The sequence below is a fragment of the Pelodiscus sinensis genome, chromosome 32 (genome assembly GCF_049634645.1).
Source record: "Pelodiscus sinensis isolate JC-2024 chromosome 32, ASM4963464v1, whole genome shotgun sequence".
NCBI lineage: Eukaryota > Metazoa > Chordata > Testudines > Trionychidae > Pelodiscus > Pelodiscus sinensis.
In genome coordinates this window covers 8,133,503-8,147,982 of record NC_134742.1, presented here as the reverse complement: position 1 = coordinate 8,147,982, position 14,480 = coordinate 8,133,503, and the positions used below count along the sequence as shown (strand labels likewise).

Below are 14,480 nucleotides of genomic sequence, written 5' to 3'. Positions count from 1 at the left end.
TATGATTGCTATGGGCAGAGTGGCCACCAAGGCACCTGTGCTTTTTCCTCTTTCCTCTTCTTCCGAAAGAACTCCCTCTTCCCTGTCCACACTTGCCTTTTCCTGAAAGAACTCTCTCAAAAAAGACTTCTTCCTCATAGAAAGAGGTTTACCATTTTTGGAACCCCCCCCCCTTTTTTTTTTCAATTTATTTTTCAAAAGAACGCGGTTGTAGTGTGAGTATAAATGAAGTATTTATTTGATAAACGGCTGTTTTTCTGAAAAAAGTCTTCAGTGTAGACATACCTTCAGTGATGGAAAAAATTGCCTGGACTCACTTATACATCCAGATCAAGCACTGTGTTCCTAATGGCTGTGTTTTTATCATTGGGTTTTTACATTGTGTATGAGTTGGCTGGTTTTTTTTTTTTTTTTTTTTTTTTTTTTACTATGAGCAAACATTGGGAGCTGGGTGTGTGGCTTGTCTCAGTGCACCTAGGGAAGGACTTTGACAGGAGTTAACTGTAGTTATCTGATAGCTGTGGGGAGTGGGCCAGTGTTCCCATCATCTATTTCCTTATTGCACCGCCGCTTTTGCAGTGTCCCATAGTCAAGCAGGTCTCTTAGCGGCTGCTTTCCAGTTTGCAAAGTCCTTCCTTAGGGTGTCCTTTGCCTGAGAAGTCTGTGAGTTAGCACCTGTTCACACACCTCCTCAGAAGCCATCTCCCTGGCTATCCGGGTTGCCAGATGCTTTCCCAATTCATCGTCTGGCCTCTGCGGATGGTATTTAACGTTTCAGCTTGTCTGGCTGTGACATGCAAGTGCTTTGTTAACGATGTGAAGGACTAGTCAAATGCTTATCGGATAGTCGACAGGATAGTCAACTAGTTGCTTCCCTCTCCCCTTCCTGCTTCTATCAGAAAGAGGCCTTGTGGGCCAGATTCAAAAGCATCTGAATCAATTTGTTTGGAATAGATGCCATTATTGCCCTGCTTAGCTGTTCCTGCCATTAGATGGCTAAGCCCAGAGGCTCATTAATTTTTACTCCTACCTATTTTTATTGGCACTCAGTTGATAACAGAGTCTAGATTACAATTACAGTCCAAGTACAGAGTCCTGTTTGTAACCGTCTTTTGACACTGGGCACTTTCTGATTTATGGCTCTCAGAAGAGGCACTTTTTTTAACCCTCTTTTCCCCCACTGAATCTCTCTCCTCAAGGTCCTGTTTTCTGCTTTTTCTCAGGCTGGGTTGACCCTGCTGACTAGCTAGGAAAAGTTATGTGAGACACAATGGAGGTTGACAGCAGCTCTTACTGTTCAGACTAGAATCCAGTCTGTGCACTTCTGGAATAAGGGTCTCTCTGCCTTCCGGGCAGCATGTCCTGGAGGTTTGCTCAGGGATTGTTCTTCCAGCGGAGAATCGTGTGTTCGCCTCACGAGCCATCTCCCCTTGTGAGCGAGGCAGACTGTTGTCCTGGATGGATTTGGTGAATGCTCTTTTGAAGCCATAACCAAGAAGCAGCATTGTGATGTGTGTGTGTGTCCTGGTTGTCGCATTATCCCACCCTTTCAGATCTCCCTAGCACAGTATGGAGGATGCCTCTGATCTGGGTGACTCTGTTGCTACATCTACACTGTAGCCTTCTTCCTGAAAAGCTTATGCAAATGAAGCACAGAGTAGACTATTGCTGTGCTTTATTTGCATAATTAATTAGCAGCAGTTTTGCAGTTTTTGCATAATTAATTAGCAGCAGTTTTTGTGCAGAAAGGAACAGTGTAAATGGGTCTGTTCAGCACAAAAAAACCTTTTTTGCACAAGATCCCATATACCTTCTTTTTTGAGGCATAAGGACTATGCGCAAGAGGGGTTTTTGTGCAAAATAGACCCATCTACACTGCTTGTTTCTGCGCAAAAACCTCTTGTGCAAAAAGCATCAGAAGCGAATATGCAAATGAAGAGTGAGACGTTGCTAATGAGTGCTTCATTTGTATTGCCTCGTCCACAAAAAAGAGGCAGTCTAGATGTAGCCCTAGAGTTCTTTGAGAAGGTCAACAAACGTGGACAAGAGGGATCCAGTGTCTCTAGTGTACTTAGATTTCCAGAAAGTCTTTGACAAGGTCCCTCTCCAAAGGCTTTTACATTAAATAAATTGTCATGGGATAAGGGGGAAGGTCCTCTCGTGAATTGCTAACTGGTTAAAAGACAGGAAACAAAGAGTAGGAATAAGTGGTCAGTTTTCCGAGTGGAGATAAATAACTAGTGGGGTCCCCCAAGAGTATGTCCTGGGACAAATCCTATTCAACTTATTTATAAATTATCTAGAGAAAGAGGTAAACAGTGAGGTGGCAAAATTTGCAGATGATACCAAACTGCTCAAGATAGTTAAGACCAAAGCAGACTGTGAAGAGCTTCAAAAAGATCTCACCAAGCGAAGTGACTGGGCAACAAAATGCAAATTAATTGTAATGCCAATAAATGCAAAGTAATACATGCTGGAAAATATCCCCAATGTACAATAAAAATGATGAGGACTAAATTAGCTGTTACCACTCGAGAGAGATCTTGGAGTCATTGTGGAGAGTTCTCTGAAAACATCCACTCCGTGTGCCGCGGCAGTCAGAAAAGCAAACAGCATGTTAGGAATCATTTAAAAGAGGAAGGAAAATAAGACGGAGAATAAGACAGAGAATGTCTTGTTGCCTCTCTATAAAACCAGGGGATGCCCACAATTTGAATCCTACATACAGATGTGGTCGCTTCATCTCAGAAGAGATCTCTTGGCACTGGAAAAGGTTCAGAAAATCGCTGGGGGCAGTGCAGGAGTTGAGCATCCCTGGGGAAGTGATTGTGGGAGTCTGACACACATGGCTCATGGGTGCCCTGAGAAGAGTTAGGCTGGGCCTGGCAGTGGCAGCCCTGTTCCTGGGGGCTCTGAGAGGAAAGGCAGTGCAGTCGGGGAGCACGCTGCTGAGGGTGGTTCTGTGGCTAGAAGCCTACTCTGTGCAGGCCTTGAATGGGACTTTGGGAATGCCATGGTCCTTTGTCAAGGCAACAATGACCTGTAAATGGACTTGTTTTTCCTGTAAGCTTGTGTGGAGGGGCTAGGAGGGGCCCTGTGAAGCAAGAGATAGTGTCACCCGACACCACAATTCTGGGATGCTGGTGTTTTTCTCCACCAGAGCAGAAGGAAAGAACACAAAGAATTCCTGGTTTTGGAAAAACCTATGTAGGGGAAAGCAGCCAAACAATAGGGGCAGGTGCTGTCAGGTGTCAGGACACCCCGGCTTATCCTATAAGAGGTCATGTGGAACTGAACAGGGAGAAAGGTCCGAGTCCAAACCGGAAGCGAGCCCTCTGTGTGACAGTGCTTATTACAACAAGTGTTAGGGTGAGAGATTACATCTAACCAGTCTGTGGTCTGTTTTATTTTACTTAGTATTTTACTTAGTTCTGTCTGCTATCTCATATGGCTACTTAAATCCTACCCTGCACCCTTAATAAAATCACTTTTGTTGATGAATGCAGGGAGGGTCAGTAAGGGTATGTATATACTAGCTCGTTAGTTCGAGCTAGGTAGGGTAATTAGGGCAAGCGGAGTTGGAAATGAAGCCCAGGATTTAAATATCCTGGGCTTCATTTGCATGTTCCTGGGCACCGCCATTTTTAAATCCCCCTTAGTCCGAACTCCGTGCCCGCGGCTGCACATGGCACAGAGTAGGTAGTTCGAATTAACGATCCTAATTCAAACTACCGTTACTTCTCATTCCATGATCCTACTCCTCATTAAAGATCCTAATTCGATCTACCGTTACTCCTCATGGAAGTGATGAGCCACTTCAAGAATTGATTGTTTATGTCCTGGGGGGATCAGGAGCTTTGCTGGGATTTGCTCCGTGACACACAGAGCCTGAGAGTCCATCTGAGACTCAGCCGCCCCTTGAGACGTCTCCTAGGGTTTCAGAGTTGGATGGGGATAGATTGGAACAGGCTCAACACACTCTGAATTGACTTCTGCCTGACATGGCTTTGCTCTAGGTAGGACACCTGGTAATGGTGGTTGCCTGTTGAGTTTTGCAGGGCTCTTTGAACTCCCCTTAGGCCTGACTTACCCCAGGTTTTTCAGGAGAGCATCAGGGAGACCCACTCTGAGCAGTCCTCACTGTTTTGCCTTTAAGAAAGGGTACCTAGGGGAGGAGGGCTGAAGGATTGGAGATCTGTGTGCCTGCATTGCCCTGACTATAAACTTTTCTCAAAGGCCTTGGTAAAAAGACTAGAAACTGTGATTGGGTCAGTTGTGCACCATGGCAGGCCCATTGCATCTTCTACAGGTCTGTTTTTAATAACATTTTCCTATTATGGGATGTAGTTTTGGCTGAAAACAAACCATTTTTGTACACGTGATTGGTTTCTCTAGATTATGAAACGGCTTTTGATCAACTCTGGGAATCTTCCACGAATTGCTGATCCAATGCGGCACATAAAAGTTATCGTCCTTCATAGAAACAGAGAAATGTATTCCAGTCAAGTGAAGAGCCTTGTTTTTTTTTTGTTGTTTTTTGTTTTTTGGCCAGTAATGCATCCTGTTCATCGTTTTCCATTGTGTCTGTACCCAGGCTGTCTGAAATCACTGTGGTGGTGTTACTCAACACATTTGTTGTTGTTGTGGGCTGCCCCCGTTTCCTGTCGTCTGGATCCAGTTCCAGTGAGATGAAAGGCCTCTCCCTCAGCCATAGCTCCAGAGCCAGCTCCTCCCTACCCGCTTTTATCCTTTTCTTCATAACGTTTTACGTTCACAAGCTGGAATCAGGTAGGAACGTCCGTGGGTTCGGCTGCTGCTTGCAGGATTTATTCATTGGCTTTGATCTATATAATTGCCCTGTTTCACTAGTTATGCAACACTGAATAAAAATTAGCACAATTGTATCGACATAAGTAATAATCAATGAATTGTTATGATCTGGGTGAAATTTGTTCTGGATTGAGCTGACCTTGTTCAAACTGGTGTCTGACTGCACCTGTCACGTAATAGAGCCATATAAGACAGTGAAGTAGCCGCACCTAAAACAAAGCTAAATAGAGTCTACACAAAGGCTAGGGCTACATCTACACGACTGATCCTACAGTGGTACTGAAAAGCCTCCCATGTAGCTGCTCTATGCCAATAGGAGAGAGCTCTCCCATTGGTATAATTACACCACCCCTAATGAGCAGCAGTAGCTATGTCGGCAAGAGACTATATTCCACCATCATAGCCCAGTCCACCGCAGCACTTCTATTGGTGAAACGTCTATTGATCAGGGTTTCACATCCCTCTCCAACAAAAGTCTGATGGACAAAAGTGTTCATGTAAACACAGCCAAGCACTGTGGATATGTTGGGTGTGAGAAGGGGGTAGAAAAGACAGAGGACCTTTTCCGCTGGGTTTTGTGACCAGGTGTGTGTGGAGGGTTTAAGGCTATGTCTAGACTGCAGGTTTCTTTTGGAAGAAGCTTTTACACGAAAAACTTCTTCCGAAAGAGAGCGTCCACACAGCAAAAGCACATCGAAAAAGCGATCTGCTTTTTCAAAAGATAGTGTCCACACTGAATGGACGCTTTCTTACATGTAAGCTGCAATTGCTATAGATGGAGTGGCCACCAGGGCACCTGTGCTTTTTCCTCTTTCCTCGTCTTCCAAAAGCGCTCCCTCTTCCCCATTCACACGTGCCTTTTTCCAAAAGAGCTTTTTCCCAAAAAGTCTTCTTCCTCATAGAAAGAGGTTTACCAATGTTGGAAAAACCCCTCTGTTCTTTCAATTTTTTTTTTGAGAGAACATGATTGCAGTGTGGATGGAAGTTCATTTTTTTTTTTTCAGAAAAACAGCTGTTTAGTGTAGACATACCCTCTGAGAGAGAACACACAGAATCAAGAACAGAGAGGGAGGTGGAAACAAAAACAAAAATAGCCAGGAAGCCAACAGGACCTCAGTGGAATCCTGAGAAGAGAGAATGTTTGGGTCTGCTGAGTAGAGAGGGTTGGGGCTGTATGCTATGAAACAGCTCCTTTTCCTGTTTCCTTGATTCCTCTGGGTCTGGAGAAGTAAGACTTGTATGTTCCTTGTAAATAAAGAAGATTGCATCAAAGAGAATACCAGGGCTCCGTCAAATTCTATGGACACTTGCTAGCCAGTGACAGAGCAGCACAACACCTGTATGGAATGGGACGTACGTTAGAATTGTGGGTGGGTGGGAGTGTCATTGATTAAAAGGGAATCTGATTTAGCTCCTTTGTGCTTTTTGCAGCTCGGTTCACCGTGGCTGGGCCTGGTCACCCTGTCCCGGCTGTGGTGGGGGAGGACATCGTGTTACCCTGCCACCTGTCTCCCAGCGTCAGTGCGGAGCACATGGAGGTGAGATGGTTTCGACATGAGTTCGCGTCCTTTGTGCACCTGTACCAGCATGGGAAGGATCAGTTTGGGCAGCAGATGCCCGAGTACCACGGCAGGACGGAGCTTTTCAAAGCTGACATCGCAGGTGGGAACGTGGCCCTGAAGATTGCCAACGTCAGGCCCTCCGACGAAGGACAATACCACTGCTTTGTCCAAGAAGGTGTCTCTTATGAAGAAGCTGTTCTGCAGCTGGAAGTAGCAGGTCCGTAACATGGATCTGTCATCTCTTTTTAGGTAGCTCTTGGACCCAGACCCACAAAACTGCTTAGGCACCCACTCCCCGTGTCAGGGGCATATGTCCATGCCCCTGAGAACCTGAAAAAGTCATTACATGAGTTAGTGGTTGGTTCAGAGAAGGAGAAGGAAAATGGTTGTGTAATGATCTGTTTTAAACACTGGAATAAGGTGCTTATGGAGGTTGGAGAATCTCCATCTCTGGAGATATTTAAGAGCAGGTTAGATAAATGTCTATCAGGGATGGTCTAGACAATGCTGGGTCCTGCCCTGAGGGCTTGGGGCTGGATTCAATGACCTCCCGAAGTATCTTCCACTCCTAGTGTTCTATGATTCTAAGCGAAACAGCAACAGCAGGAGAGATTGAAAGAGCCCCACACACCAGACTATCCCGGAGCCTTGGGGTTAGAGCAGGCTCATGAGAACCAGGCAACCCCTGTTCAGATACTTTCTCCCCATTAGGCCGAGGGATGCTCCCAAATAGTGGATTTGCCTTTTGTTCCAGAAGCGAGGGATCTCCTCCCTGGCTATTCAGCCATAGCAGCAGCTGGGTCTTTGTTACTGGCCCAAGCTCCACTTGTTTTAGACACCTCACTCGGTCCCTCTGCAGAATTCAGGCAGAAAATGCCTCACTTCACACACCACAGCCAGAGGAGGAATTGATGGAGTCTAAGCCAGCCAGTGGGAAATGGCAACCACCTGCTTGTGTCCTAAGCTCCACCCTCGCTCTGAGAGTCTAATGTGGGGCTCCCTTAATCTCTTCTGTTGAAGTGTTTCCAGGTGGGATAATGATGGAAGAGTGACTGGAGCAGGGGGACCAGACTCAGTGTTTCCCACCTCCCAGGTGGGTGTACTAGCCACTGGGCAACACAGCCTCTCTTGCACACACTGACTACTTCAGTATTTACTAGATGAAAGACAGAGGCAAGATTTTTCTGTGTCAAGAATCTTTCAATTAGTCAGTGTGTGCTAAGAAGTTCCAGGTGGCTCTCCGGTGAGACAGCAGTGAAAAACACACATTTTCCTCACCTCCATAACAATCAAAACAAACTTTGTTTAGTGGCTGTTACAATTGCATCAGGACATGCTGCCCAGGTGCTAGCTCTAGTCCAGCCACAGCATTTGGGCTTGAAACAGGAATTAATTAAAGGACGGTTTATGGCCTGTGTGATGCAGGAGGTCAGACTCGACAATCACAGTGGTCCTTTTTGGCCTTAAAACCTAATGAATCTGGGAACACAAAACCAAAGGCTAGACATGAGAAATCAAGGGGAAAACCTACTGCATTCCTTAGCCCCTTCATATTGCCTGCACCGCTGCAGCGAGCTGCACCCCCATGTTCTGTAAGGCGTCCTCCTTCATCTCACAAGCCCCAGGGTTGTGGCACAGTTAAGTAAATGCTTGTGAGAGTCTAGTTTCCTGTTTCCATGAAAATCAGTAAGGAAGAAAGTGTGTTCAGTCAGTTATTGGAAACGTCAGTGTTTGTCCTCTAGGCTGTAGAGATATTGATTTCTCACTGATTTACTCACTCTAGCTTCAGGCTCTGCGCCTCAGATCTCAGTGGAGGGTTACCAGGACGGAGGGATCCGGATGGTCTGTCATCTGGCCGGGTGGTACCCAGAGCCCGAGGTGCTGTGGAGAGATCTCAGCGGGCAGCGTTTATCTTCCTCAGCGGAAACCAAATCCAGAGACGCCCAGGGGCTCTTTGAAATCAGAAGTTCCCTCGTTGTGACCGAGCGCTCCAACCAGAATGTGTCCTGTTCTATCAGAAGCACCCGCTTCAGCCTGGAAAAGGATCCCTCGACTTTCTATATGTCAGGTCAGTGACTACCCAACCCAAACGCTGCCATCCCCAATAGGAAAAAATCCCTTGAAATATTTAGTTCCTCACAGAAAACTACACTGAGGTGCAGTTAAAGTAGAGAGCACAACGGCAGGTGAAGCACATGCCACGGATTTTGTGATTATCTCAGAAACAAATGTTTTAACCTAGGAAATTCAGGTTTAAGGTTAAACAAAACATAAATATATTTCAGCCTAGAAATTCCTTGTGGACATGACAATAATTTAAGCATCTTGGTTGGTGTCTGAAGATCAGCATACTACAAATCGATACAGTGATTCGTAATATATATTTAAATTGAAATTCAATTCCTTCTTCTCATGCATTCACCACAGGGCAGTGTTCAGGTGATGGTCTATTGGGGGCACTACTCATTGCTTGGACTGTCTGGCTCCTAGTGGACTGATAGATCAAGGACTAGGTTCCTTGCCTCCCTTGACTGTGGAGAGGGAGATGTGATCTGCTGAGATCTGTTCAACCTGAGTAAATTTGTGGCTGTTGAGTCTCTGCTCACAGAAGATCAGGAACCAGGCAGGGCCAAGAAAGTCTGGAACCCCGGGAACACACATTTCAGTGAGTCACTGCCTACAAGGTCCAAGTTTTCATAGGAAGTCTCATTTCCTCCCCCCCCTCCCCCCCCCGTTACCGAACATCACCCAGGGAAAGGGGTGGCCATAACCACAAAGCCCTGTGTGCCTCATCCAAAGCCTGTTACCAACATCAGTGGGATTTGGGTCCAGTCCTGAGCCAGCTGAATTCAAGAGTTTGGGGATATTTCTCTGCCCTCCCTGAGCTATTTATTTCCTCTCTTACTGCCTCAGATTTCCATTTACTCTGCAATTCCCTGATGTTTCAAAAATTTGTTTCACCTAAGGGGCAGTTTTCTGCCGGGAAATGTAACGATACGATGATTTCTCTTTTAACTGTGCTACTAGCTCCATAGAAAGGAGACTCTTTCTTTGCTCACGTTCCCCGGGTTTGGCTTCTAGTTCGGGTGATAGGTTCAGAAGCCCCCGTTATCAAACATAGTGAAGAACCTGCACAAGGACCAGCAGAATTTTAAGATGTAAACAAACAAATCCACAAGGAGTTAGCCGCATGCGCTGCCGCATGCGCAAACACATACAAAACACGAGACCATCCTTACAGCAGCAAAGGATTCAAACATTAGAAAGGACGGTATTGCGGTTCCCTGTGCATTCGAAATGTGTCCCCTTTGTGTCTGGGAATAAGGATACAGGTTCTACTACCATGGTCGTGTATTATCTTCCCCTCTCCCACTTCCCAAAGCACCATTCACCAACCTTACCCATGCTGCTTTTTCGAAATAGCTCCTCCCCAGAGTCATTCAAACTAATTACTCCCCAGTGCCTCCTGGGGCTCTAAGTCGAGGTAGCACGTCCACATAAAGGGAGCCTGGCCTGGACTCATTTCGAGGCTGCCCCATAGTGGGGACCCACTAGTTGGCTTTTGTTATTTTGGGAGTTATTAGTTCAAAGTTAGTTCTTTCTAAACGAGTTCCTAGTGTAGACATGCCCTGAGAGCATGGGAGAGATAGGCCCCTTGCTGGCCTTTCTAGAGCCCCACCCCTCACAAGCTGGGAGCTGCCAGCAGCAGGAACTGTGGGGAAAGTTCAGCTTTGTCCTTCTACTCTTGAGCAGGAGCATGGGGATGTCACGTGTGCAGCACCAGGGGCTGTGGGCGGATGGAGCAGGTTCAGTGAGACACGATCTTCAGATAGTGAAGCTGCTGAACTCTAAGAACTCTACCGTGTGTGCACAAACTACAGCTTTTCAGAGGCTTAGCACTTGGCCAGTTGTTGGGTGGATTTTCCCAGGGAAAAGGCCCATCCCTGCCATGAGGTTGCCCGTTACTTCATCTCATATCTCTGCTCCAAAGTTCAGGCAACTCAAGTTTCTCCTAGAAAAGCTCATTGGATTTTCTTTCTGATGTCAATAAAACCTGTCATTCTCTAGCCTCGTTCTCAGAAACATTTGAACCACTTTGGCTGAAACTTGCCAGAAAAGTTCAGTCTGGGGCAGCCACCCAGCATGGAACTTTTCTGCCCAGAGAGTTACAATTTCGCAAAATAGCAAGCAATTGAATATGAGAAGGATGGAACCACCTTAATACTAGGGTATATGACCAGGCCCGCTTACTTGTGCTGGAGAGGGGCACACGGAGAGAGGCTGGTAGCAGGTCCCATCGTATTTAATACACCATGCACATTTAATACACTATCACAAGTGTGTGAGCAGAACCTCTTTCTCATGTTGGTTTCTGCTCACTTTTAGATTGCAGGGAGCATCCCCACACTTGTTCCAAACAAATCCTGATTAGATACATGATACTAAAATACAAGGATGCTGCCTATGCTTCCAAACTGAAGAATATTGTTTATTTCCAACCTAATGTGGGGTCTGTGTTTCAGATTTCTTTTTCCCAAGAACGTCACCATGGCTTGTGGTTTGGAGTGTCACTCTGGTGATTTTGTTGGTGTTCATCGGCCTGACACTTTTTCTGTTCAGATTAAGAGGTAATCTTAACTCATCTTAATCTTAATCTATTGTGGAAAACACGGTGTGGTCAGAATGAGCTCTCCAGGTTAGGAAAGACAGTTATAATTTTTCTACATGAGAAAGTCATCCCAGTTTAAGGTGTGAGATTCAGTTGATTTTCTGAAGTCAATGCAAACCTATATGTGGACACATGGATTACAGTGCAGTTTATTTCAGGGTAACTTAAACCTGTTCTTATTCCTCCTAAAATAAGTGTAACTCTTGGACTGCACCAGTTGAATTACATTGAAAAAGGAGCTAAGGGAATTAACTGTCCTGCTACTGCTGAAAATCGATGTGTTTGGGGCTCGTACGTCCCCTTGGCTCCAATGAAAACTCTTGCCTGAGGGCTGGTCTTCATTCTGTGGAAGATCAACGCTTCTGTGATTGATCTTTTGGAGTTTGATTTACCCAGTTTCGTTAAGACTTGCATTTGTTCCCATTAGCTTCCCATTCTGGGGATGCCCCCCACGCTCGGCTAAAGGTAAGTCAGCTCCAGCTACATATTCTACATAGCTGGAGTTGCACCCCTTAAACCAAGCTGTCAGGTCTAGTGTAGACCTAGCCTCAGAGAGTTTGAGGTTTAATTCTAATCTAGTGTGTTCAAAAGATGACTACAACACTAAGGAATGATGCATTCTGTTTGTGGGTTTGCCTGGCTCCTTCTAGGGGAGTCACGGTGCAAATCTTCCTAGTTTTTTGCAGTTTTATTTTTGTTTTGAGTGTGTGTGCTAATGTTCAGTCTTGGGGCCGGCAGGCTACATTCTTGGTAGTTTGGGGTTCAGCAGAGTTTCAGGAGAAGGGAACCAAACAGGAGAGTTAGCTCATTTCTTGGACCTCATTTCTCGAGACATCTGGAAAAATGGACACCTGGCTAACACCATGCTGGACCACAGATATTTCTGAACAAGAGAGTTCTGGATGAGAAAGATTCAACATGTACTGATTTCTGCCCCCTGGGAGCACCAGCTTGAGAGAGGAACAACATTATTATTAGGCAGGGGTTCATAAATGAGAATATCCTCATTCATGGTGTGAAACTGAATAAAAACACCTTTCAATCTGGAGTCACTGGAAAAGCCCTTAAACTGTGCTCCTTTTGTTTTCTAGGGCAACATCTCGACGAGATCAGTAAGTTCCATTTTTCTCCTCGCAGGACACACGTGATGCTATAAAGAATTTTGAATGTGAACATGTCCACTAGAAAATCCTCAGCAATGCTGCCCTGACTCAGTGCATGGCATGTTATGACAGGAGCGGGTAGGAAGCCAGCCTTGGGCATGTGTCTCCTGGAGTGAACGATGGGGGAACTGGGCACGTGATGCCCATGGTAGAAATGGCTCCATGCTAGTTGCATATAAAGAGCTTCCCAGAGGGGCTGGTGGCAGCCCTGGATGGAAGGGACGATGTGGCCACTGGGGGCAGGATCCTGTGAAGGTGGTATGGGATGCATGAGTTAGAATTGCCACTTTTTGCCCAGACTTCTGGGTTCCTTCTGCCTTTCCATGTCGAGCTGCTGCAGGTCTGCCCCAACGCAGTCACACCCCACTAAAAAGTGACTTGCATTGGTGGGCTTACCCTGTGCCCAGTGCCAAGGGGTGTATCGATGTTAAACAGTGCCCAGCAGACAGGCTGAAATGATCAATGACTGGGGACCAGGAGGAGGTCAGTTCACCCAAGAGAAGCTTTTAAAGGAGCCTTTTTCTTTGTTTTTTTATTCAGGTAAACTTCACACAGAGCTAGGTAAGGGCATGTTCTGTTTGGCTTCTCTCTACTGCACCCCTTTCTGTGGTAACTCACCCTATTGGTACTGAATTGGTCAGGCTTCCTTCTCATCCTCACCTGTGTCTTTGCTTTCAGAGCAGAGGAGATCCCTCAGTGACGCAGGTAATTCCAACACGTGTTTAATCGATGGGAGACCCTGCTCCCTCTCACCGTGCAAAACACAAGGAGGAAAGAGGAATGTAATATTTCCCGGCCCAAAGAACAGAGGGGCCCTGCGGTTCAAAGGAGGAAGAGGAAGGAATCCACACAACAACACGCCCTACTGACACCTAGTTCAGCTCATGCTGTAAATGATCCTGGCTCCGAGTGACTGAGCTGTGATTGTCCCATAGGATCCCAGTCCTGTTGTCAGGTCCAGGCACAAGAGTGACCAGCCAAAGTGTTCAAACCAAAGCCCCCTTGTGATGGGTCAGGTTCTGCTTTTCTCCTCCATTTTTCCTCTCTCTGTCAAACACCAGCCTTGTACTGTGTTAAATCATATTTTCTACTTTCTCCTTCATGGACTCACTTCCAACCCCTCTTTTTTCTGCCTTTTTCCTCTCTGTCAAACAGCAACTTCCTGCTGTTTTTATCCATATTTTCCATTTTCTCTTTCATGGACTCACTTCCTAACTCTCTTTCTCCTCCCTCCCCCACATACCTCCTTCGGCTCTGAAAGCTCTTTGCTTGTAAACCAAAATCCTAACTTCAGACTCTGAAATCGGGGGTGATAATTCTCTTTGGCTGGCCCAGATGATGAGCCACAGAACTTTAATTGGGGACTTGTTTAATTTTGTCATGATCTACAGTGGTGGCCCCCATGACAGACAACGGATGTCTAAGCACCACGATTTTAAAATGGAGGGAGGGTGCATCTGGGAAAAGATTAATGTGAGTGGAAGTCTCCTGGGACTTCCTGAAATGTTAAGGCCTTTAATCCCCTTCAGAGGGAGACATTCTGTGTCTCAGGCTTGACTTTTTTCTCTCTCACTTCCCTGTCTGCTGGTGAGTGAGTCCTTCCGTCACTGGGCTGAGACCTCAGGGCAGCTCCCCACTCAGAGCAGGTCCCCCCCCCCCCGGAGGAAGGAGAGTCCCTGAGTCACTGCCCAGCTGGGGCAGATTCTGTCCCTGACTCTATCAAACCCTCCCTAGGGCCAAGCTCTGCCCCTCATGCTCTGATTCTCTCTCCCCAGCCAACGTGATGCTGGATCCTGCCACGGCTCAGCGCGACCTCGTCCTGTCGGAGGATGGGAAACGCGTGAGCCGGGCAGAGACACAGAAGCTGCTGCCCGACAACGCTGAGAAATTTGACAGTGATCACTGTGTGCTGGGCCGGGAGGGCTTCACCGCAGGGAGGCATCGCTGGGAGGTGGTGGTGGGAAACGGGGGGCACTGGGCTGTGGGGGTGGCCAAGAAATCTAGGAGGAGGAAAAGAGCCATCAGCCCTGAAGGGGGGATCTGGGCTGTGGGGCGGTGGGGGGATCAGTTCCAGGCTCTCAATGACCCTATGACCACCCTGACCATGAGCCCCCCCAGCAGGATCCGGGTTTGCCTGGACTGTGATGGGAGGCAGGTGACATTTATTGATGCTGGTACTGAGGCCTCGATCTTCACTTTCTCGTCGGGCTCCCTCCCTGTGGAGAAAATCCGACCCTGGCTCTGGGTGGGGTCAGG

The 14,480-nt window shown here is 46.8% G+C and overlaps 1 protein-coding gene across 1 annotated transcript in view; it reads left to right on the top strand.

Moving 5' to 3' along the window:
- LOC102445914 (uncharacterized) overlaps positions 1-14,480 on the top strand; it is a 55,311-nt gene that overhangs the window by 3,634 nt on the left and 37,197 nt on the right. The window contains 8 exon segments of the mRNA XM_075913375.1: positions 4,595-4,788; positions 6,262-6,609; positions 8,176-8,460; positions 10,916-11,020; positions 12,153-12,173; positions 12,765-12,785; positions 12,903-12,929; positions 14,000-14,479. Coding sequence (XP_075769490.1) covers positions 4,689-4,788; positions 6,262-6,609; positions 8,176-8,460; positions 10,916-11,020; positions 12,153-12,173; positions 12,765-12,785; positions 12,903-12,929; positions 14,000-14,479 — 1,387 coding nt within the window. The 5' untranslated portion in view covers positions 4,595-4,688.